Source organism: Rhinatrema bivittatum, chromosome 7 (genome assembly GCF_901001135.1).
Source record: "Rhinatrema bivittatum chromosome 7, aRhiBiv1.1, whole genome shotgun sequence".
Taxonomy (NCBI): Eukaryota; Metazoa; Chordata; class Amphibia; order Gymnophiona; family Rhinatrematidae; genus Rhinatrema; species Rhinatrema bivittatum.
In genome coordinates, this window is record NC_042621.1 from 179,903,713 (window position 1) to 179,928,960 (window position 25,248).

The 25,248-nt window shown below is 40.9% G+C and overlaps 1 protein-coding gene across 1 annotated transcript; it reads right to left on the reverse strand.

The window, feature by feature from the left end:
* Nucleotides 1-5,620: 5,620 nt before the first annotated feature.
* On the reverse strand, nt 5,621-23,685 carry PLAU (plasminogen activator, urokinase). The gene is made up of 11 exons (XM_029609571.1): nt 23,605-23,685; nt 22,007-22,093; nt 20,629-20,677; nt 19,162-19,266; nt 18,431-18,605; nt 17,508-17,605; nt 16,616-16,808; nt 14,379-14,524; nt 12,578-12,718; nt 10,092-10,240; nt 5,621-7,832 (listed from the first exon to the last, which is right to left on the reverse strand). Exons 2-11 carry the CDS (start codon nt 22,061-22,063, stop codon nt 7,641-7,643), a joined length of 1,305 nt encoding a protein of 434 aa, XP_029465431.1. The 5' UTR covers nt 22,064-22,093; nt 23,605-23,685; the 3' UTR covers nt 5,621-7,640.
* Between the last annotated feature and the right edge of the window lie 1,563 nt (nt 23,686-25,248).

The following is a 25,248-nucleotide window of genomic DNA, read 5'->3' on the forward strand; positions in this document are numbered from 1 at the left end:
GTCACAGGCTTTTTTTTCCACCTTTCCTTTCTTGTTTTTTTTCCAATTCCTTTTACAGGGTCTTTTTTTCTATTTCTTTTCTCTCCATCTGTCTTCCCTCAAACACACAATCAGGTTCTCATTCTCACACGCTATCTCACACATTCTCACACACACAGGCTCTCACTCACATGCAATCTCACACATCCACAGCTCTCTCTCACATGCCTCTCTCTCATACATACATACATACTGTCTCTCTCGTGCACATGCTGTCTCACTCTCACACACACAGGCTCTCTCACTCCTACATGCTCTCTTGCTCAAGCACAGGCTCTCACTGGCACATGCTGTCCCTCTGCACGGGTTGCCGAAGGATGGGCTCTTCAGAGGCCCTGGTCTTCCCTGGCCGTGACATGGGATCTGCAGCGGCCCTGCTATCGGGGTTTCCTCCTCTTCTCGGGCTGCCACGACGAGGGATCCGCAGTGGCCCTGCTATCGGGTTTCCTCCTCTTCTCGGGCCGTCGCGACGTGGGATCCGCAACGGCCCATTAATGCTGCTCTTCTTCTGTATGCAGCAGATGCTCCTCCTCCTTCCTGCCCACGCGGCTCCGGCAACGTTTTTCTTCCAGGGCTGCACAGGCAGGAAGGAGGAGGAGTGAACGTGACCCTTTTCTTCGGGCCGTGGTGATGTAAGCTCCACCACTGCCCGCTGATCTTTCTGCTATAGTTCTCTGCTTCCGCCGGCCCTGTGGACCGGGCGACACACCTCCACACTACAGGCGACACACTAATGTGTCCCGACACACACTTTGGAAAGCTCTGCCCTATTGATTAGTAGAAGTTTATGGACTTCTCCAGGAACTTATCCAAATTTTTAAACCGAACTACACTAATTGCCTTAACCACATCTTCTGGCAATGAATTCCAGAGCTTAGTTGTGCACTGAGTGAAAAATAATTTTCTCTGATTTGTTTGAAATGTGCTACTTGCTAACTTCATGGAGTGCACCTTAGTCCTTGTATTTTCTAAAGGGATAAATAACCTTTTCACATTTATCCATTCAAACCATTTCATTATTTTGGAGACCTCTATCATATCCCCCCTCAGCCTTCTCTTCTCCAAGCTGAGTTGAGTAAACAATGATCTATACTCAATTCACTCATCAGCCTCCCCATCTCACCCTCAAGTCCTGCAATAATTCATCCATCACTTTACTCTTCTTATTCTCTTGATTCTCTCTGTTTTTCATACCTATCACCACTTTATTCTTTCATAACCAAATCCCAGCCTTCCTCCTCCAGTATCTCCCACCCAACCATTTTTCCTTTTTTTAACTCATACCCTCAACATGTACATGAGTCTGTGTGTATGAGCAGGACTGAGAGCATGTGTGAGTGAGGAGCATGTGTGTGTTAGCACCGCTGGCCGTGGCATGCCGCGACCGGGACCGGGTGTCATGGCTGCCGGCTGCGGCGGACTGCGACTGAGGCCGGGCTGGCGGATGCGCAGGAAATAGCTTACCCAGGACGCCGGGTAGTGCTGAGGGTTCCTGCGGGAGCAGGCAGCCCATTCCTTCATTCTGACGGCCGCCGCCACTGCTGGGATCGGCGGCGTGGCTCCGCGGCGATCTGGCTCCTCCTCCCCTGCTCCTAGGAGCCGCGCGCGCAGCTGATGGGTATTCTTAAAGGAGCCATGACAGGAAGTGTCATGGCTCCCCTTGAGACTCCTCCCCTGGCTTCTTTACTTAAGGCAAGGGCTGAGCATTCAGTCATTGCCTTGGTATTGAGGTTTCTGCCTGAGTGTGTTCCTGGTTCTTCATTCTTCGTCCCGTTCTGCTCCCCTGCTCCGTGGATTGATTCTTGGCTGCTGACTTCTGGACTGGTGGACGTGTCTTCTCCTGGCTTGATCCTGGTACGGCGTTGGACTCTTCTCCTGGCTTGACCCTGGTACGGCTTTGGACCCTTCTCCTGCTTAGACCATGGACTGGACTTGGACCCCGCCTGTGTATCGAACCTCGGACCGGCTTTGGACTCTTCTACGACTCTGTCCTCAGACTGCTACGACCTGCTGGAGGCGCCAGCCGTCTGGAACCCACGACCTGCAGGAGGCGCCTGCATCCAGACCTTTCTACAGTCTTCAGAGGAGTCGCCTAAGTCCCAGCGGCCGGACCCCTACAGGCTCCTCCTGGGGGGGGTTGCGTGCTTCCAGGGTGAAGTCTTCTATCAAGCCTCTCCAGTCCGAGTGGCCTCGCCCTTCGACGGTAGCTATCTACCTCGAAACAGGGGTCCACTTTCATAACAGTGTGTGAGAGAGTATGTATGAGTCAGTGAGTCTGTAAGAGAGTATGTGCAAGTGCATCAGTGAGCATGTGAGAGGGAGAGTGTGTGTAAGTCAGCATATGTGTCAGAGGGAGAGTGTCAAGGAGTACCTAGCTAGGGTTAGGAAATACCCCCACAGGTGTGATATAGGACTGCAAGACTGGACAGGGACTAGTCTTTTGCTTAGCCAGCCCCCTCCCCTGCAGGTTGAGCCTTTGGGTTCTGGGGACCGATAGGGCTTAGGTGGATGATGCTGAACAAGGTGGGACAGGCTGGACAAGGCATGGCAGGCACAAGCTGGATCTGAGGTCAGCTCAGGCTGAATGTTGTTGGGAGAGACAGACTGGAAGCAGAGGTCAGGGAATTAGAATAGGCAGGGAACTGAGGACTGGATACTGGAACAGGCTGGACAAGACTAGACAGGATACTAAGCAGCTACTGGGATTGGATACAGACACAGACTTGAGCAGGGCACTGAGCAGGGACTGGGACTGGATATAGACTGGGCCAAGGCAAGGCAACAGCAAGGTAGGGAAAGAATACTAGGAACTGGACTGGACAGGGCAAGACCAGACAAGGACAGGGCTAGACAAGACAGACCAAGACAGGACCAGACAAGGACTATACAAGACAAAGAACACAGGATCAAAGGCAGCGATACAGAATGCCCATAGGCCCCTAAGCATAAGACTGGGATGCCACTAGATGAGGAGAGACCTGAATAGGCCACAGAGCAAGGTACAAAGAGATAGGAGGTCTAGACACCACAAAGCAAGGTGAGGCCTAGATAGGCTGCAAAACAAGGAGCAAAATGCAAGAAGGACTAGAGGCCACAAGGCATGGAGCAAGGTAAGAGTGGCCAGGTCAGAGAGATAAGGGGGACTCCATGAAGAGGCAGGATAAAATGGGGCTGAAGCTTGGATGTGGTGTGAGCAGCAAGGAGGAACCTGGCAAGGCTGGAGATGAGGCTTGCTGAGGATCCCTGGTGGAGGGGAGGCTACACACAGGCTGAACCAGGGCACGGAACAAGAACATGCCATATGGGTCAGACCAAGGGTCCATCAAGCCTGCTATCCTGTGACCAACAGTGGCCAACCAAGTCAGAAGAACCTGGCAAGTACCCAAACATTTAGTGAATAGATCCCAGGCTACTAATCCTTATTAATAGCAGTTTATAGACTTCTGCTCTAGGAACTTATCCAAACCTTTTTTAAATCTAGTTACATTCACTACCATAATCATATCCTCTGGCAATGAATTCCACAGCTTAATTATGCCCTGGGTGAAAAATAATTTTTTCTGATTTGTTTTAAATGAGCTACTTGCTAACTCCATGGAGAGCCCCCTAGTCCTTGAATTATCCAAAAGTGTAAATAACCGATTCACATTTACCTGTTCAAGTCCTTTCAAGATTTTATAGACCTCTATCATATTTTCCCTCAGATGTCTCTTCTCCAAGCTGAACAGCCCTAACCTCTTTAGCCTTTCCTCATAGGGGAACCATTCCTTCCCCTTTTTTATTTTGGTTGCCCTTCTCTGTACCTTCTCCAGTGCAAATATATCTTTTTTGAGCTGTGGCAACCAGAACTGCACACAGTATTCACGGTGTGGTCTCACCATGGAGTGATAGAAGCATTATGACATCCACTATTTTATTTTCCATTCCCTTCCTAATAATTCCTAACATTCTGTTTGCTTTTTTGACCAACACAGTGCACTGAGCTGTTGATTTCAATGTATTATCCTCTATGATGCCTAGATCTCGTTCCTGGGTGGTAACTTCTAAGTGGAACCTAACATTGTGTAGCCATAGCAAGGGTTATTTTTCCCCATATGCATCACCTTGCACTTGTCCACATTAAATTTTCATCTGCCATTTGGATGCCCAGTCTTCCCGTCTCACAAGGTCCTCCTGCAATTTATCACAATCTATTTGTGATTTAACTATTCTGAATAATTGTATCATCTGCAAATTTGATTACCTCACTTGTCGTCTTCCTTTCCAGATCATTTATAAATATATTGAAAGGCACGGGTGGTAGTACAGATCCTTGAGGCACTCCACTATCCACCCCCCTACACTGAGAAAATTGTCCATTTAATCCTACTCTGTTTCCTGTCTTTTAGCCAGTTTGTAATCCATGAAAAGACATCGCCACCTATCCCATGATTTTTTACTTTTCTTAGAAGTCTCTCATGAGGAACTTTGTCAAATGCCTTCTGAAAATCCAAATACACTACATCTACTGGTTCACCTTTATCTATATGTTTATTAACCCCTTCAAATAAGTGAAGCAGATTTGTGAGGCAAGACTTGCCTTGGGTAAAGCCATGCTGATTTTGTGCCATTAAACCATGTCTTTCTATATATTCTGTGATTTTGATCTTTAGAATAGTTTCCACTGTTTTTCCCGGGACTGAAGTCAGGCTCACTGGTCTGTAGTTTCCTGGATCGCCCCTGGAGCCTTTTTAAATATTGGGGTTACATTAGCCACCCTCCAGTCTTCAAGTACAATGGATGATTTTAATGATAGGTTACAAATTTCTGAAGGCTGTCCTGAAAGGAGATTGGTTCTTTTCACTGACAAATGTCAGTGAAAAGGGACAGTCGGAGGGAGGGAGCTTAGGGCAGGTCAGACAGGGCTCCCAGCCATGTCTCCTAGGCACAGAGGCGCTAGGGATGCACATTTTTCCCTAGCACGTTTTTTAGCGCGGCAGGTCATTTGAATATTACATCAGGTCCCCGGGAGAGGTGGTTGGGCGCGCGTTAAGAAAGCAGGCGCTCTGCATGGAGCGTCTGCTTTCTACCCGCCAATACTATATCGGCCTGTATATATACTGCTTGTTGTTGCAGGGACAGTCGTGGGAGGGGCTGCAGCGGCAGAATAGCAGCTCTGTGCTGCCAGCAGACAGGAAAAGGAGCCACATATCCCCCATCCCAGCACCAGGCAAATTGAATGATTTGTGGGGAGGGAGAGGAGTCGAATATTCAAGTGTGTGAGGATGGCTAAATGCTTGAGTGAATTGAAGAGTCATGAGGAGGGGGATGAACACTGGGCGAGTGACAAGGAGAGGGCGAATGCTGGATGTGGGGCTAGGAGAACATGTGCATGTGACAGGGGTTTTTTTTCCCCCTTTCAGAATTGGCAACCATAACCTGTCAGTGGCCCTGTGACTGGAGAGGCTTATTCAGTGCCATGTGAATATGGCATTTGAGGGGAAGAGGATCAAAGGCAGAAGGAAAAAGGGAAAAGAATTCCCCCTCCAAAAAAACAAACAAACCAAACTGTGCATATAAAAAGATGCAAACTGAAACAATATATAAACAGAAAATTTTATTAACATTTCACAATTATACAAAACAATAAATTAAGTCATATATTTAAGTAAAATACTTATTAAATACTAAATGTGGAGGAGCCAGCCCTCAAAAATATATTATATAAAAAAAATGAGGCAACTAATAGGTACATTGTAACTGGCACAGTGAGCTGGAAAACCCCTGAAATACTTCATTAGCAAATATGTACCTAAATATTTAAGACAATTGTATCACTGTAAGAAAAAAAGGTGCAAGCTCACAGAAAATGACCCAATAACTACAGGCCCAATTCTGTGAGATCCCTTTTAATGTTTAATATTGAGCTTTACATTGGCATTTAATATGCACAAGTTAAAGAGCAACAGACTATGAATGCATAAGGTCTATGCAATTCATAAATGTATAGTTTGCAAGGCTTGAAGTCCAATGGATACGGGCTCTGGGTTGCTGGCAGCAGTCCCCAATTCCACATGCAGCAGCTCAGTTGTTTCCACAGTCCTCAGGTTGGATGACTTAGGAAGCCACTGAGCTGATTCTGCCACCAACAGCAAAAAGAAATTGAAGCTGCTAGCAGTGAGCTCTGAGCTTTACAAAATAACCCTCTCTCCTCAGATTATCCCAGGAGCTAAACACAGTGCTAAACAGTATTTACTGGCCTATTGTTTAGTATACTTGTGATAGCTGACAGATAATCGTAGAATTATAGCTTTGTAGATGGCTAAGCAGCAATAGATTGTAAATGTTAAATATCATTGCACAGTCTATTGCTATTTAACTTGCAATAAATGACATGTTAAAAATACCAGCTAACTGCTCAATAGAGGCAGTTCAATCAAACTGCAATCTCTGAATATCAAAGACCTGTGTCCTGGCCACTGACAGAACTGAACTGGATACTTCTTTAGATTGTATGAGCCGATTTCCCCTTCTTGGAATAAAGCTGAACAAAAACTAGGAAATTCCTATTTAGAAGCAAATAATGGCTCTTCCTTCTTGTTATATTTTGCTGAGAAATGGACCTTCATTAGTATTTTAAATCAAAAAGATTCCTTCTGTTCCAATAAGATATATACATATAAAACTACAATCTAATAAAATCTGTAAAATAAATTATGGTTGATAACACTTAAAGTAAAAGAAATGTCAATACTGATGTCTGTCAGAGGGACATGAAATGTACAGTTATCTGCACTGGAAACAATCTTAATATTGTTATTTAAAATGTTAAATAATACAGTGCAGATCATAAGCTCGCAGTGGAACAGCTGGCTTGAGAATCCAATCCACAGCAGTGGTTCACGTATTAGGAACTGGAACATTAGCGCTGACCAGTTGGTGACTAGATTCAGTAGGCTTTCATGAACAGTCCATATATGCTGAATAAAACTGATTATAAATGCATTCAAAAGTTTTTCCCTCCATTTTCTCATAGTGATAGTGGCCTGCAGTGTGCACTACAGACGAGTATTCTTGCCATATCATTAGGCGTCCCAGCCTTCAGCTCTAGACCTCTGATTATCAGCGGGGCCAGTTCTCACCGTAACATCTGCTGCTGCTGCTGCCTTAGGCACTAGGGCGCAAGTCTGCTTTGCATAAACTGAGATGACAGATTTTGGAACTGTAAGACGTTAGGAAGCGCAGAATTTTGGTCTTTGAATGGAATGACATAAGTTCAGCCTGTGGTGCAAACGAGTATCCTGGGCATCAGATGAAAGAAATGGATTAAAGATCCTTTCCTTCTAGCTCTGTTCTCAAGCTTCCAGTGCGCATTATCTGCAGATTTGAGTCCATGTGTTCTATGGGGAATTCGTGGTAGTGCTGCTGCCTAAGATAAAAATGAATAAAGGTGCCTTCATGCAAATTTGAACAATCTTGCAGCCCATGAAAATTCATCTCCAAAACATGAAATGGATATTGCATTATTATTAGGTTTATATGGGGGCGGCATCTGGTACGAAACAAAAGAGAGTGCCTGGTTAAAGCTGAGGCAGGTGCCACCACACACTTTTGAATGTTTGTCACTCTGAAAAATTCCTGCTTCTTAAATCGCTGTCTGTCTTCATGTGAGAGTAGATCCAAGGCAGGTAACGAGTTACTCTGGTGTAAACTCCTGGTTTGTTCTGCTTAGCGCACTCTTCACCCCAGCTGATGATGCCATAAAGTAGCATCCTGCCGTTATGTTCACAACTCATGGGACCTCCAGAATCTCCCTGTAAAATATATCAGGAAAGAGTTCATCAGTGTTTGCAACTGCGGAAAACAGAGTGTAATATATATTCCATGTTGTATCCTTACACGAAGGTGTAGGATAGCAGATGTAACTTCGGTGTACATTTCTCACAGGTGACTGGTTTAGCACAGTCACAATGCAATGATGTAAATAGAAATGCATTCGGAGAATTTTGCATACACATGGATATAGACAGTGAACCACTTTATTTCCTGAAAACCTACAACTGGATAACTGGAAAGAAACTGAGATTAAGTGGGCTATGCTGGCCATCCTCCTGTGAATTACTACAATATAAACACACAAGATACATTCACTGTATGATTTGCAACGCACAATTTGACTGTATGAATGCCTAAGTCACATGCACTTTTCCAGGTGCTGATTTAGGAGCTTTTTCTAACATTGCCAAATTCATGTCTTTGCACAGTCCTATCTAGGAAAGTTTTGGTGCGCTGGCCCTGCAGCACTACAGAAATCTAATGATCTGCACTAAGGGCCTGATTGCTAGGGCTTTTCCCCTATTCTGTGACTACGGGAAATGAGTTCAGTATATCAGATCCAAAATGTCATAATAAATGGTGGTGGCACTGGTCTGCTTTGCTTCTGCAGACCTTTTGCTCCTTATAGATGAATTTCTTTGTAAGTTAGTTTTATATTTGCCAAGTAGTATTGAAGTCAAGAGCAGCATCTCCTCAGACTGTGTTTGCTGTAGTTGCCTTTTAAATTATATATAATCTCTTTCTACTCCCTTCTTCTCATGTGAAGGTAGTCTTCAGGAGAGGCACCTCGGGCACATCACAGTGCGTACAGGACAGAATAAAGGCCATTAAATAAGGAGAATATAAATGAAATAAACACAATAGACCAGCCTGAGATTCAATTTGCAGTAAGCACCTTGGATCAGGCAATAAATGACATGAAGTCATTGAGGTACATTACAATAGTATCTTAGACAGACATTTGTATAGGAAATCTAGATTGGAGCATTTTCATACTAGATTATATTGCTGTTTTGTCACATATAATAATCATAGCCCCTTGTCTATTCAGAAAATATTTAAAACAATATTTTTATATTTAAAATAGATTTAATCTGGGTTTATACTCTGAACAAAATCGTTAGGCAATTTATCTGTGCAAATGCAGACCAGTTCCAAAAGAGATATCCATTTATTTTTAGTTGCTATTCCACTCAGCATCTTTTGGTTTCTTATTTGTTTTGGTGAACAGATAAGAGGCTATGATTATAAAACAAGACAAAACTGTGATATAAATTCATTTTAAAGGTGCTCCAATCTAGGTTGTTTACACTAACACCCTTGTCTAAGATATTATTGTAATGTACTCTGGTGTCTTCAGGTCATATAGCCTGATCCATGGTGCTTACATTTAAACAATAGGCCTGGGATTTATTAATATCATATTCATCTATCAGAATTTTATTATAAAGGCATTGAGCTAGTTGTAGTGAAGAAAGCTTTAAAAAAAGAATTTACATCCTGTTGCTGTGAGACTGGACACTGATCTGTTGGTATCAGCTACAAAAGACTAGCACTACTCTAATTTCAAGAGTTTCCAAGTATAATTTTCTTCAAAGAAAAATATAAAAAAAATGAATGGCAGTATGGCTACAGAAGTGAGGCCCTCAGCCTTGAATCTATCATTTACAATGATTATGGTACGAATAACTTGTGACAACCCACGGGAAAATTGCAGGATTTACTCTGGAATCCTTTATCATGAGTGACCAGGGCCGCCTTCATTTTGTAATGTTAAGCATGTCACTTAGCTTTCTTGTTTAACGTGATAATTTGCATACTGTCTCTAAAAACCTTTCCTATTTTCTATCATATAGCTCCTGTTCTGCATTATAATGCACTCCTGTCCACATTTCATGTTTTCTGTTGGCATAAAAATGCAGTATAAACCTACCTCTTTTAATTTCTTAACAGGGATAAACACCCTGAGAAGTATTATCACTTTGAGACAATTGATAAACTAATAAATCTGGTGCAGGAGAACTCTGTCACCAGAGACTAGAAAGGTACTGAATGTCATTTGGTGCTTGAACACTGATTCCCAGTGCCAGCTTTCCCCATTCATTGTTCAAGACCAGAGGCTGAGTCTATTACAGCATGTACTGACAGCTGAGCACTCTCGTGGATAGAGGGGCCCTTCAGAGAGATCCGAATGATTATGATTTGGTTATTAGGAGTATGTGTAAATGAGCTCCTACCTTGCAGGCATCAGTCTTCCATTGGGGATCACCAGCACAAAACATGTTATCATTTATTAGATTGCCATAATACTCCTTGGATTTACACAGCTGCTGGGAAATCAACTGCACCTTTCCTGATTTCAGTATCAGAGAGTAGAACCAGTCAGCTGTAAATGTGCAACACAGTTGGGTTAGACTTTCACTTGGTTTGTGTTGGATTACAATAAATTTACATCCATAGACTGGAGCTAGTTACATATTGCTGTCTAGTGAGCTACACAACACAAACTTTTATGCTGTTTTCTCATGATTGGATCCGCCTTTGATTTGTGACGCCTAATAAATACCTTGGTAACAATAAGCAGGTCCAATTTTATCTCATGTCTTGCTCATAGTTGGCCACATAAATTAATGTGCAGGGTGCCATGCTGAGCCAGTCTTGATTTTACAGCATTACACGCATCTGCATCTCCATGCATGTAATGGGATGCAACCAAAAGTGGATCAATGTTTCCCTTTTGATGTGGCATTATATGATCACTCTACTTGCTCATTTACATTTAATGAATATAATTTGTATCTTTTACACAGCTTTCTATAGAAATTCAAAAGTTAAGCGGTGACCAATTTAAAGTTAAGGATGTTACAGGCTGCTTAAAACCCCGAACAAGTTGAAAAATTCCTAGGAGCCCTTCTACTGCTATCCTAATTGGTTTTCAAACTGGGGAAGGCAAGTGTTAGTGAAAGAGCCGACTTCCATTACACATACTAGATGATCACAATGCAGCAGATTTGGGGGTAGCCCTAGGGGCTTCTATGCACACAGAACTCTGCTCCATGACTCTTGGTCAGTGCCTGAATCTCAGGTAGCAGAGAAGCAGCTCTAAGGAGCAGGAGGGAAGGGGAGACCCTGAAACAGAGTATACGAGAAGAACAAAGAGCTATTCTGTTCCCTAATCCCGTCCCTCCCTTCCTGTCATATAGACAACAGGATAGGAGGAGTGAGGATAGAGTGGACAGAGCAAAGCAGAGAGCCACTCTACTCCCTAATCCAACAGGAAGAAGAAGGGGGTGAGGTTGGAGTGGACAAGAATTCAATTTTTATCTTTATATTTTTTTATTTATAATTTGTGGTCACTTACTCTGTTTGGTGAGGGTTTTTGGGATCGGTGTACGACACCAGCCTGAGGTACTCTGCTAACATATAGTTTTATGTAGTCCAGCTTATGTTTTACCAACTGGAGATTATATAGCTAATAAAAGTTTCATTTTTAGTCTGCGTATCCAAATTCTGGAAGGTGGCTTACAGCATTTTTAGAATTCAAGTACGGTAAGTCCCTAATTGGTTACCCGAGTCAATGGGAAATAAAGAGACTTGCTCAAGGTCACCAGGAGTGAGAGTGGGACAAATGGTTTCCCTGGTTCTCAGCCCATTTAGGCCAATCCTTTCCCCTGCTAGGAAAGTTAATAATGCTGTTCAAGGGCTCATTGCTGCCTTTTCATAGTTGCAGTTGATGCTGATTCAGTATGAGAGCTTTGCTATATAGGTTTTGAGTAACTTTTTGCAGGATTTTGTGTAACTTCTCCTGCCTGGTGATGGAAGAGGTTTGTCTTACTGTACAGAGGTAACAAAAGAATTTGAATTTGTTTTGTGTGCTAAGTAGTGAAAGGAAACATAAGTTCAGCCCAGCCAGCCAATCATTTACCTTCAGCCAATACAGCATGAGTTTCTTTTAAATGAAAACATTTATCTATTTCTTGATCTTTTTTTTTGCAATCTACAACCCCCAAAAAAAAAAAATCAAATGACATGATTTCTGAAACATTAATATTTGATTTTTTTTTTTTAATATTCTGCTTGTTTAGGCCCTTCAAAGTAGATTCAGGTACTGAGGTTATTTTTCTGTACCCCGAGGGCTCATAATCTAAGTTTGTACCTGAGGCAGTGGAAGGTGAAGTGGCTTGCCCAAGGTCACAAGGAGCAGCGGTGAGATTTGAGCCTGGCTTACCTGGTATGCAGTGCACTGCTCTAAGCACTAGGCTACTCCTCTATTCTATGTATATATGTTCAAAACAAAATGTAACATTCAAAGGTGTAAGTGTTATTTTCTAAACTGTATATTTTGGTTCAAAGTCATGGGCACTTTTATCCACGGACTTTACACCAATTCTCAAAGATTAAAGTATGAGCATACATTCCCTTTGATCTGTGTATACTTTTAGGTGCTTTTAGTTTGGGCAATTTTCTATGTCCAGTTTAGTATTTTTATAGAATTGTTCTGGAAAAGGTGGTGGTGGGGTCATCATGATTGGGTTTAATTATCAGATTAAAGGGGAATGGGTGGGGCTTCAGGTTTGCCTGGTGTGTCAAACACCCTTGCACTGACCTCGGATTGTGAATTAAGATAATGGCAGAGCAGCAACTTTAACTTAGGCTATGACTATTGATAACAAAAGACCCACTTTGTGTTATAGAAAGAAGGGAAGATCTAAGATATACTTACAAAAACTTTCTTGACCATAACCTGCTATTTCACACTGTGAGCCATCTTTCAAGACCATATTTGATGGTGGTAAGCAAATAGGTTGGACGTAATCACTCTCCACTGCACAGTGTCCGGAGGCCGATTTGATTTTTACAAGAGCTAGATAAAATGACAAGATTACTAAATAACACAATATTGTTTACTAATCACACTGTTATAATCATATAGCTTATTTGATAACACTGTTAAAAACTCACAATATACAAAAATATAACTTTTATAAAATGATTAGGATTAAAAACTGCATTGAGTTGGACTACAATGGCCACATACCTCCTGACCAAAAATAATATATCTGTGAAAGATAGTGACTTATTAAACTGTTTTTCCCTGCCTAGCGAAGGTAAATTAAGTAACAAAGGAGATAGCTTTCTGGCTACCTCTTTTGAAATCAGGAATGCCAAATGGTTAAGATAGCAAACGATATTTTAGAGACAAAGCATAATTAGCTTTTGTTTATAATGGAATAATAATAGGATTTTAAGTTCCTTGAGAACAACTGATTTTCAGAGCTTTTTGCTAAGCTACACTGCCCCCATGAGAAATTCCAGTGGAAGTGAGGAGGATAAATGAATTAACTTTCTTTCATAGTATCAGATACTGCTTGAATATGAGCTGACAAATGAGATACTTAAGCACTGATGCAAATGTAAGTAATACATTATTTGCCCTGCTAGCCAATAAAAAGCAAGAGATTGTATACTACTGAACATCTTAATCATGTATGAAAAGGAGGACTGTCTTTGAGAGGATCAGAGAGAGGGAGGAGGGAAAGATACAGCATGAGATTTAATTGCACTTTTCAGCTTGCTGCTGATAAAGAAAAAGCAGTTTCTGGAATCTGGAAATTCTTGTAGCTACAGAAAATTACTATCCAGTAGTACTGAGATAGTTGTTTATTTTGTGATTTTTAGATAATTCCTGATTTTGTTTTATTTCAAGCTAGGTAAACAGTATTAATATAGTGCCTGCATTTTATGAGTGGTAGGCAAACTTAGCTTTTAGGGGATGTTCAGAAAAGTTGTCTGGAATTTATTCAGCATAGAGGGAATTTTATTGTAGAGAAGACCTATGCTCCAGGCAAATCATCAGCATGGATTCCCCAAGCATCAGCAGCTGCTTTCATTACCCACCTGGTAATGAAATGGTTAGTTCATCTAAAGTATTTAGTCATCACGTGAGATTAAACTGATAATTTATGCTAATATTTAGGCCATAATTTGGGTAGGAAGATTGGGAACTAATTTTTTATTTCATTGAACTGGAACAGAGAGAGAGAGCAGGGTTTGAAGTTTTTCCGTTATAAACTACAAAAAGTTATTATCTTATTTTTCCATTGCTAATAAATTATTTTTTTACTATAATGCCATGTGCTTCTGTTTCCTATAGAGTATAAGAATCTAAATGTGTTATGTAAATGTGCATACACTGATTATACTTACTAGCAACAGTAATATTTTGTGTGTTTTTATTTTATTTTATTTCCTTCTGCAGCCTCTCCTCCCTGTCCCTGAGTATATCTATTATAAATCACACAGCTGAGAGGTGGCATTATTTATGTGGCCCCTTTCATAGGTGGGGATTCGCAGTCTGGTTATGGGTTTCGATTCCCATTTCAAGGCATTCTTGGATTTAGAATCTTGCCTTCCTACTAGACAATGTAAGGTTACAGAATCCGGAATGCTTTGTGATTGCAATTTTAAAAGAAGAATTGGACATTCCTGCTTCTTATACCTGCCATAACTCAGATAACTCTTACCAATATCATTATCATAGGCTCCAGTCTCGTCACTGTAGTCCTGATGAAGAATGATCTTCTCCACTTGAAATCGTTGCTCTCTCTCATGATCAGTTTCATCCAGTTTAGAATTTCCAAGAATAACAGAATAGTCTTGTGGCTGTATACTGAATGATAAAAAGTGAGAAGATGCAGTGATACTATAGTCTTAAAACAATTCAATTTTTGCATTAAGATGAGTTTTACGCTGCTTTTTCACTATACACTTCTATGTTCAACTCTAAACATTAGATTGCCGTTTGTGAGAAGAGCTTAGTCTGACTCACTGAGAGTCATAGAAACATAGAAAATGACGGTCCATCCAGTCTGCCCAGCAAGCTTATGGTAGCATCTGCTGTGCCATTCAAGCCACCCCTTACTTAATTTCCCAAACTGTCAAAGTCAGGGCCCTTGTTAGTTGCTGTCTGAATGCAATTCCCTGTTACCTCTTGCCCTTGAAGCAGAGAGTAATGTTGGAGTTGCATCCAAAGTATCAGGCATGTTGGTTAAGGGTAGTAACCGCCACACCAGTAAGTTAGTCCATGCTTATTCATTTTCCCAGACCGTAAATCCAATGTCCTTGTTGGTTGCTGTCTGAATTTAATTCCTAAGGGTCTGTAGAGAAGAGATCACTTCCAACCAACAGGCATTACATTAAATTCTGGAGTATAGAGGCCAGGTGAATTAAGGAAGATGAGTAAACTAATACTGGGGTAATTGTCTAATATTAAAAGGTACCAGATTGGGGCCAGTTGTGATTTCCATGTTCCACTCTGGCTGTGCTGGGGAAAAGGAAGCAATTTTACCACAGCTCAAAAAGGTTCTAGGTCAGCGACCTGGCAGAAAATAAGCACTGACTAATACCAACTAAATAAATCATTAATACTAAGATACATTAGAGTTTATTTGCCCATTCTGAGGCCTGAAAGGAGGTGACTCCTTTCAGAAAGGGATATCAGAAGCAGAGGAGGCAAGGGCACCCCAGTGGTTAATGGGAGGCTCTCAGTCCCATCTCATCCAGAGAAAGCTTTGCACTCTTTATCCTGCCCTTGGTGGAGGGGGTACGGGGTTAAATGTCCAGATATATATATTTTTTTTATAGAATGAAACACCGATATATGATGTCCTTGGTATTTTCTCTCTCTAGGCTTAATGTTGTGTGCATGAATGATGAGTCTGATTGAAGGAGTGTGAGTGCATGTATACAGCATGAAAAAAAAAAAAAGAGCTCTAAGAGCTATGAATGGGGGAGAAAGGGCAGAGGGGACATTGTAGCAAGAAGCTTGTTCAGCAAGTAGGATTTAGCAGATCTGCTTTCAATAGACAATTGTGAACTGTGTATTAGGAAATGGGGTACTGCCTCTTTAAAGGCAGCCGGAAACTGCTCCAAACTACTTTTTTGCATTTCTTTCCTGAGACTTATTTTTCCAATTCCATTAGAAATGGACAGAGTGTTTGGGGTTGTTTCATGGAAGGATATAAAAATACAGTTTTTACTCCCATAGGAAATAGGAATTATGGGAACAAAAGGGAGGCCAGCAGACTTACTGCTGTGCTGATCTCCAGGGTTGCAGAGAGATGACTCAGATGGGTGGATAATCCTTCAGGTACGAGAGTGGAAGCAGAGAGGAGCTTGGCAATGGAAAGTTTAGGAAAATTCAGACATCTGCTCACTCCAAATGTCTATTCGGGCTGCCTAACAGTGTTTAAAACCACAGCAAGAACATCCAAATATATTTTATGACAAGAGATATTTGGGAGAACCCAATATTTGCCTGCTATTTGCCTCCTGAAGGTCAAAATTGCCAGGAGTGAATAACTTGGGTCTTATTCACAAAAAAGCCTTTTCTCCATGTAGGATAGTATGGGATATAAACATTTTAAAGTAATGTATCTATTGGAAAAAAAAAAGTCTTTTTTGAATAAAGCCCTTAGTACTCCCTAAAAAGGCCAACTTGTTGGTTCAGTGGTGACTACCATGTGTGTGTATGTGGTGGGGGAGCAGTTCCAGGGGTTTTGGGCTGACTTAGATTATCTTTCATAGCTCCTGAAGAAGAGGTGAACTAAGTACTGCTCTTATAGCTTCACCAAGTGGAGATTTGATGCATATCTTTAGTGAGCTGGGTCCTGTTCTCTTGACCACAGGAGGTCACTGAAATTCTTGGAATAAGGAAACTTACAGAAGAGGTTAAAAATACAAATCTTTCTGGTAGATTTACCTTTCAGGGAAACAGTGTGCTGCAGTCATCACCCAGCATGCATTGATGAGGCTTCCACCACATTGAAAGTGGTCCTGCTGGTATTTCTTGGAATGCCAAAAGATGGTGGCAATCCAAGGCTGGGATTCAATAGGGGTGCTGCTCCCATCAACTATTTTGAAAAGCTTATGTGTCCTCTGACCACAAGTTGACTCTGGTAAAAAAAATATATACACAATATCTTTAACTGCTGAATTATTTCAGGTTTGTTTGTTGTTTTTGGTTTTTTTTTACTGTGGATAATATTTACAGATTAACTTTAAAAAACAAAACAGGGTTTTTTTGAGAGGAGGGCAGCAGTTTCTTCTTGCAGTTTTGGGCATCCAATTCAGTCTTAACCTGGGTTGGAATCTGGCGCCACGAGTCTTCACTTGCAAATACCTGCAATTTCCCCTATTTTATCTTACCTACCAACTACCAGTTGGTACTGTGAAGGTGCTCGGGTAGAGGCCATGCATCAAGACTTCTTCTGGAATCCTGTGCTCATAGGCTCTAAATCTGGCCACTAGGTGTCACTGTGTGCAATGACTGAGCACCACCTTCACAGCATCCCCAGCTGGCCCGGAGAGTGGAAGATCTAACCCGGGAACTAAAGCGAGGTTGGCAGTGTGCAACACTATCACTGAGCCACCAGCCTGGTCTCTCTGACATTACCTTTCAAAACAAACTGTCAAGGGACATTCAAAAAAGGACCTTCAGTATTTTAAGTTTATGTGAAAATCCCTCACAGAAACATCTTTTCACATGTATTTATATGATAATGGACTAAAGGTATTTAATGATTTACTTCACTCTGTTCAAATGCATTGATAGTATCCTCAAAACATGATCAAAACTATAGAACTGTCCTTACCACTCTCTGTCTTGCAAACTGGAATGTCACAGTGCATGGACACAATCCTTAGTCCACTCTGAAAATAGCACCAGGGTTTACTCGAGCCATCTGGGTTCCTACCAGAAATGGAAAGAAGGACCTCCTTAGAGTGAGCATTACAACGTCAGGCCTCTGAATTACAATTAGAGCAGCATGGAGGATCGAACACAGAGCTGTAAAATCTGGAGATCCAGATTCAGTTCTTCTGTTCACCACTCTGTTACTCACTGAACTAGAGCAGTTTGCCAAACCTTTCTGCCCTCAAGCTTAGGGCCCAATGTGAGAAAATGTGAGCTGAATTTTAGCTTATTCATGCAGTAAAAAATGGATTTAATGCCTGATGCAGTAAGCTAATGGTATGCTTATACAGTGTTTCCCAGTCCTGACCTGGAGGTACACTTAATAGTGCTTTCAGGATGGCCACCATGAATATGCATGAGAAATTTACATGCATTGGAGACTCGAGGTTTGCAAATCTCTCCCACGCATATTCATGAGGGGTGTTAAGTGTCTTAAGAATGCCATGTTCATGTCTTTAAAATTAAGGGCCTAAGTAACCATGTATTTCCCACAGACACAAAAGTGGAAGAAAATCCTTAGTACACTTAGTCCTTAAGCCTTTTGGATCATCTCAGTTGGGATTTTTTTATTTTAACAATGAAACGCTTAACACATTTTAAGTGTAATCAGTGCCTGAAACAGAAAGGAGAACCAAAATAATGGTTGGAATGGGAGCACACCATGAGACAAAGCACGTCTGATGCAAATCATTTCAGTAATAAAAATCAAGAATAAAGAACGTTTGAGGCTAGAATGAGATGTAGCCAGAAACGTCACTGATGGAGCCTGCTGGAGATGTCCCACACGCCTTGAATGTCGTTAGGGAATAGTTATTTCGTTACCTGCAGTAGTTGTGTTTTCCGAGCCCAAGCTCCAGGGCATCTTTCCTGCCACTATTATACATATTCTCATGCAGCTTTGGGGAGTTCCAAGGCAAACACTCTCTCCTGTGGGAGGTCCTTGATGCCGTTCCCCTGTAATCTTGGCCGTTTTTACGATAGCACTGAATTTTGATGTCTGTAAAAAAAGAAAGCAAAGCTGATAGTATCCATTTTTTTAATGGAAGGAATAAGGAGCTTGAATTTTGAAACTTTCATCAAAATTGATAGCAACTACATGGATCTCCACTCACTGTGACTGAGAGCTGGGCATAAGCCTTCCAGTCTCTTCCAGCACAGGCCAGAGTGATCACAAGGATGTTTTCCCCTCCCAACATCACCACAGACCAGAAGAAGCCATCAGCCTGCATGTGAAACTGTGTGATCGAACATAAAAATTAGGTGAGTTGGCAGCTATGGGCCTGCAGGAGAATTTCCATCTGGGAAGCGGAGATGGGTAACGAGAGAGTTGATGTATGAGCACTCTCCATCTCTTGGGCTACTCTGCACCTTTTCATGAGCTGTATTTTTTTTTCTTAACTATGATGAGTTTTATGGAATTTGTCAGTCATTGGGGTGTCTAGGTGTGGAATTCCTTAGAATACATACTAACTAGGAATCCTGATTGTGTTATGCTCTCATGGACTATACATATAGTGCGTGACAGTATGAAAAATATAAATTCAGACTCTTACCTATGTCGCAGTGTTCTCCAATATATCCCGTTGGACAAAGGCAGATGTAACCCCGAGAATAGTAGTGAGAAACCCTACAAGTTCCTCCATTTAAACAATTACAATCTGTGAACAAGATATCATGGAAAGAAGATCACCAACAGTCATTGAAGAACCAACTAACCGCTCTAACTTTAATCCAGAAGGTTTTCACATTTAAGTATTTCCTCACTGAACATTTCTCTTGAAATAATGGCACATTTTAGTAAACAGAACTTTCCAAGTCTTAGTGTGGTTTGCTGTTTAATTGATGAGGCAGGGATCTTTGTTGCCTACGTACAGCTCTACCATGTCACCTGAAAGAAGACCTGCTCCTAGCCCAGTCTGAAGCTGTGTTCAACTTCCCTACTGCAGTTGTGTGTCCCCTCCATAAGAGGTTGCTCAAACAGACACCTCAGCCTTACTGATTCAAAAAGGTTGATGAAACTGAAATGCTCCTCAAGGGTATATAATTGGTTTCTTTGAAGGGTATAGAGCCCTTCGTTTAACAAAATGTTTTTTGGGATTTTTGGCCTGGAAGTTCTCTTGATCCTTTGGCCTTCCAGCATGGCACCATGAGGCTTCATTTGCCATTACTTGGAATTCCCCTAGCCATTGTGGTGACATTCCTTGGCCAGAGACCATGGACCACAGCTCCACCCAGAGCCCAATATGTGCACACTAAATCTGGTCAGTAGGTGTCACTACTGAGCAATAGAGATGTGAATCGGAACTGATATCGGATCCGATTCTGGTTCTGATTCACATCTATAGAGATGTGAATCGGAACTGATATCGGATCCGATTCTGGTTCCGATTCACATCTATACTGAGCAATAGCTGAGAGTTCCCTTCACCCCCCACCCCCCATGGGGACTGTAAATGCTGCTTCTGCAACATCCCTAGCCCTGGCCAGTCCAGGGAACTGAACCCAAGTTTCCTGCACAACAGCACAGCACACTGCCACTGAGCTGGCCCAGAAACTAGCTTTTAAATGAAAAACTCCTGTTTTATGATATTGGGCATAGCGCAAAACATTGAAAGAAAGAATTTCTCTTTTGTTTCAGATGGCATTCCAAGCCCCTTGGACACTCCTGCAGTGTCTCCAAAGTGGGTCAGAGGGTGGCTGGGTGCATAGCACCCCAAAAGAAGCCCTGAAACCACAAGGAAAATAACTTTTAAATGTCTTCAGGAAGCATTTCATCCTTGCCAGCTTGAAATGTCCCGTCTAAAGTCTTCTTTCTGTGCTCAACAAATCAAATAGGCAGCAACAGACCCAAAGGTCTTAGGCCTGAGGTACTTTTACTAACTCACAGTGACTGTCTTTTACTGTTTTTATGTATGTTTTAGTTTATGTTCATTCTGATTTGTTAATGTTCACTTTTACACCACCTCAAACTGTTAGTGATGTGTGGATAATAAGTTTTAATTAAAAAAAAAATTATTTACCTTCTTTGATTCCAGATTTTGCTCTTTCTGGCAATCTGCTCTGCTTCTTCTGTAGAATGAATACAAAAAGTATGTGTGGATTTTTATTACACTATAACCATTTTGCTAACATAATACTCTTGTTTGGTGCACTCTTAGAAATGCATACTTTTCTTTCAGATACACTTATTGTATGAAGTGAACATTTTCCAATAGTCACAAAATAGAAACCTCCCTCTTAGTAAATCTGACATACAAATTTCTCTCATCTGCAGAAAACATCTGTCAACTAATTCAAAGAACTTGCCAGAATTTTCACAGGTTCACTGAATTCTTTTGAACTTCTTTTAAAAACAAATCTGATATGGATTTTGGCAGATGTGCTGTGCATTTCTGTGAATCTTCACATCTACATTGAATTTTGACAAATATGCTCAAACTTTCCCTGTAGTTGCCCTGAAAATGTCAATGAAATTTTACTGGCCAATCACTGTAAAATCTGAAAATCCTGTCAAATTCAAAAGCAGGCTGAAGTTCACCTCAAATTACTCACATAGCAATTTGGAGACAATTTATAGGAACATTAAAAAGCAAACAAGAATATTCTATTCATTGACTCATTGCTGAGCTAACTTTAGATGCTGATGTGTGAATGGCGTTCAACTTAAGTTCAGCCACATTTTCTAGGACTTTCTCTAAAAAAAAAATTAAAAATAAAAAGCAATGAAATACTATGCCATTATAAGAAGAATTTTCCATTGCATTGTACATGTTTTTTCTAACTGCTCCAGAGCTCGTTGGGGATTTGCCCACATGGAGAAGTTTAAAGATCACCATTGCCTGGTCATGTCTCCTTGAAGTTGCAAAGAGGGTGCAACTTTGAAGAACTCTTGTGACAACCTTAAAATCCCCTGTTAGAGGAGATCCAAAGCTCCCCTGGATCACATTTCAATTTTTTAAACTACTACCAATGCATCCGGAAGAAGTGCTGTATATAGAACATGTAGAGTTATTTACTGTTGAAATCATTTCACTCTGACCTTACAAAATGAATCGGTGAGGAACACAGAGAGAAATGAAAGACTAAGAGTGATCCTCAGGAGCCTCACAAATGGCCTTGAAAAGAAGGAGTCTGTCTATGGCAAAATAAAGATATTACCATTGCCAGCATTATCTCCACAAAACACGCTACTTAATGAGGAACTAATAAAGCAGAAGCATCAATCTGAATCATGTGAACCCGGGCCCGTATACTGACTGTACACAAACAGCTGGAACGCACCAGTGCACCAATGCTGGTAACCAACTATGGTTCTGGTATAACTCTGAGGGGAAGGAAAAGGAAGTCATTTTAATAATAAAAATAAAAGCCTTTGGACTGATGATTGGCAGAACTTACCCATCCCAGTCCTGTGGTGAAGAAACTGACTGTTACTAGAGCGATGAGGAGCTTCATTGTGTCTGCTGATGTTCTCTGTTGCTGTATCTGAAACAAAAGAAAACAAAGTCTGAAGAATAAGTCAAGAGGCAGGGTTTATCAAATGTACTCATGCTCATCAGTGACACTCAAGAAAGTGGATTGCTGGGAGAAACTGGGTGCTCTCGGTCCTATCTGAAGAAGGGATTTTATATGCACACCATCTTTTGATTAGTCTTATGTTGGCCCACCATGAGGCTACACAGACTGAGAAGAATCCAGTAAAAAATTCAGGAAAAACATCTTGTGAGTTTGTTGAAAGGGGATCCTCATTAAAATCTATACTTTTTGAACATGGCTTGCTAGAGTTAAAAAGCAAAAGAAGGAACAATGATTTGCCCAGGGTCCAAAGACAGATAATCTCAATGCCATTGATAATTGTTTGTAATAACAATGGAATAACAGGAATTCTTCCATAGTCTTCATGGGATTTAATTCCTCTGTCCTGTTAACTAACAAAGTCAGTCTTCTACCCTGAAGTGAAGTTTAATTAAAATAAACTACAACTCACAACTGAGTTTTAGGGGAGAAAATTCTTAGGTTGTACAAAACACCCTTTTCAAATATTTCTGTAGATGCACAACCTTGCTGTTGCCTTCTTTTTTTGAAGTTAGCAAGTAACTTATTTAGTGTAAATCTGTGTATTTAACATCAGTAGGATGTTAAATAACACAAGTAAAAAGAAAAAGTTCAATAGCAAATGGCATCTTCTTCTAAGAATAAGATGCACATTCTAAAAGAATAATTTTGGAACAGAGAGCTGCAACAGTGTTGAGTATTTAGGATGCTACAGAAACAGATTCCAGTCAGGAGGATTTTACAATATAGAAAACGAGAAGATGAAGTTACACATACAGGAAGCAAAATTGCTCTATAAATAACGGAAGAATGAAATGTATCTTTAAAGGTATGAAAACATGTTATATTGGCACTGAATATTCTAACAGATCTTGAATAGAGAAGCTTAGGTTTACTCATGCCAGGTTAATTTTATTCTGAAGAAATGTGATGATAGCTGCAGCTCCATTTCTTGAATTTCATCTAGGCTTTAAGTTACTTCTTACCTCCAGAAAAGACTATCTAAAAAACGTTTCATTGCAGTTAACATTTAGTGAATTATATATAAACGATCACAGATGTTTTCTACTATAAATAGAACCATAACGTTCTGAAATCCTATGCCCAGTCCATATGACTATTGTCAAAAGAAATCATTGCTTTCTCAAGGAAAACAACCATACATTTTCGGAATCAGGGATGTGCCAATGTTGCTCTCTTTTGCAGCAAATCATATAAACATTTCGAAAATGCAAAATGTATTGGATATTTAACATACAATTTCATTAAAAAAAACCAAAAACAATGAAAAGAAACTTTGATGTTTCTGATCAGCAATAACTGTGCTTTTTCTTCCTCTATGCTGATTAAGCAAAATAGCCATGTGCTTCCATGAATAAGGGCTATACTAATAATTATAAACAGAAGTGTAAAAGTCAGCTAAGTCAAGGCGGTGCACTTACCAGAAATGCTCGGAAGTACTCAAGGCTGGTAATCGCCCCCAGAGCTTCTCCTTGGCTATTTGCTCGCTAGTTGCACCTTCTCTCTGCGGCAGAGGCAGCCGGCGCGTTCTATATACCCTTCAGCCCGCGCCGCGATTGGCTGGCTCGCTATCAGCTGGCCCGCCCCCTGCCGAAACATTCCAGCGCTATGACAGCAAATGATACCGGCCCCGAAGCCCTGCGCCGCCGAGGCTCCGCAGAGAGAAACCCGAGGGCTGTGCTTCCCCTCGCAGACAAAGGACTAAGGCGATGAGTCAGCCGGGGCAATCCTGACTTTAGTTTCGCAGGAAAAGGAGACGATCCCAGAGGAATTACCCTCCGCCACCTCTTGCATTGCTGGAATGGAGTAGCGCACACCAACCTCCCTGCATACTTAGAGCCTAACTACTCTTGATCGAGCAGATATGCAGACCAGTGATTTCGCACTTCCATGCGACTTTCTGCATGTTTCTGCTTTTGTTGTCAGTGCTCCAGCATCAAGGCGCGATGGGTCCCTGACTGAGAGCGTTTTAATAGAGCTAACGAATCCATGCTTAATTCATCTCAGTGAATGGGTAGATGCGGCGGTTGGTGTGGGGAAAGGGAAAGGGAGCAAAATGCTCAGTAAATACCCCAGATTTTTCAAACATCTGAAATGTACCAGAAGTATTCAGTGTATAACACTGCTGAGCATCAATACTTTTAGAGCTTCCTGGCGCCTTGTCTATATAACTCAAATGAATGTCCTGCAAGTGTAATTTTTATTTCTTTACAATTTGCAGAATCTGGATTAGTCTCACTCGAACTGGATTGAAAGCTAATAATTTATTTTTGTTTCAGCTAGGTAGATGTTCTGTTTGATTTTTTCTCCTATTATTTGCATTTAATGGCAATAGAAAATGTTGGCAGTTCTTCAGTTTTGTATCACTAACAAATGCTGATTGTCACAAAGAAGAACAGGTTAGATCTTTCTAAAAAAAATACAACAAAATCTAAACACCTTTGATAATATACAACTGTGCTTCAGTTTATCCTGTTTTAATCAAAATTTTAATCTTTGACATATGTCTAAGTGTACTCAAGGACTCACTTAACAGTAATTGCAGGCCTGCAAAATTACAGCATCATGGACATCATTTGTGACTTCTGTTTTAAATATAAAACAGAATTTTTAAATCAGTTTAGTGGAAATATTGTATTTAGGAAGAAATTAATTATGCGGATATGACATGTGCCTCACACACATTCATTAAACATTAGTTGTGTCCACCAATGAAATTCAGGTTTTTACAGCTGGGCAATAAAAACAATATATTTCAATACAAATAGAAATGAGCCAAGAATGTCTTGTAGAATAAAAATGCTCACTATAATGTCTAGAGATATCCATGACATGTCTGTAATATGTACAGATGGTAAACCAACACTTAGGAAAAATATAAAAAAATGATATTCTCTAGAAATTCTTACTCAATATCCACATAGAGAAATCTAAATTTAATTAATTGTGCAAAAGAATTTTTATTCACCAATTTTGTAGACTATAACACCTATAAAATCACACACCCATACTCACATTCATTCTGTTAAAAACCAACACCCCACTGACACATAGAAATTTATACA

Excerpts from the sequence above, each read along its gene's own strand:
- PLAU (XM_029609571.1), bottom strand. The coding sequence starts at position 22,063 with ATGAAGCTCCTCATCGCTCTAGTAACAGTCAGTTTCTTCACCACAGGA. Across the intron at positions 20,678-22,006 it reads TCACCACAGGACTGGGATGG|AAGAAGCAGAGCAGATTGCC; the intron begins GTAAGTTCTGCC and ends TTCATTCTACAG. Across the intron at positions 10,241-12,577 it reads TTATGGTCAAGAAAGTTTTT|CTGACTGGTTCTACTCTCTG; the intron begins GTAAGTATATCT and ends GCACATTTACAG.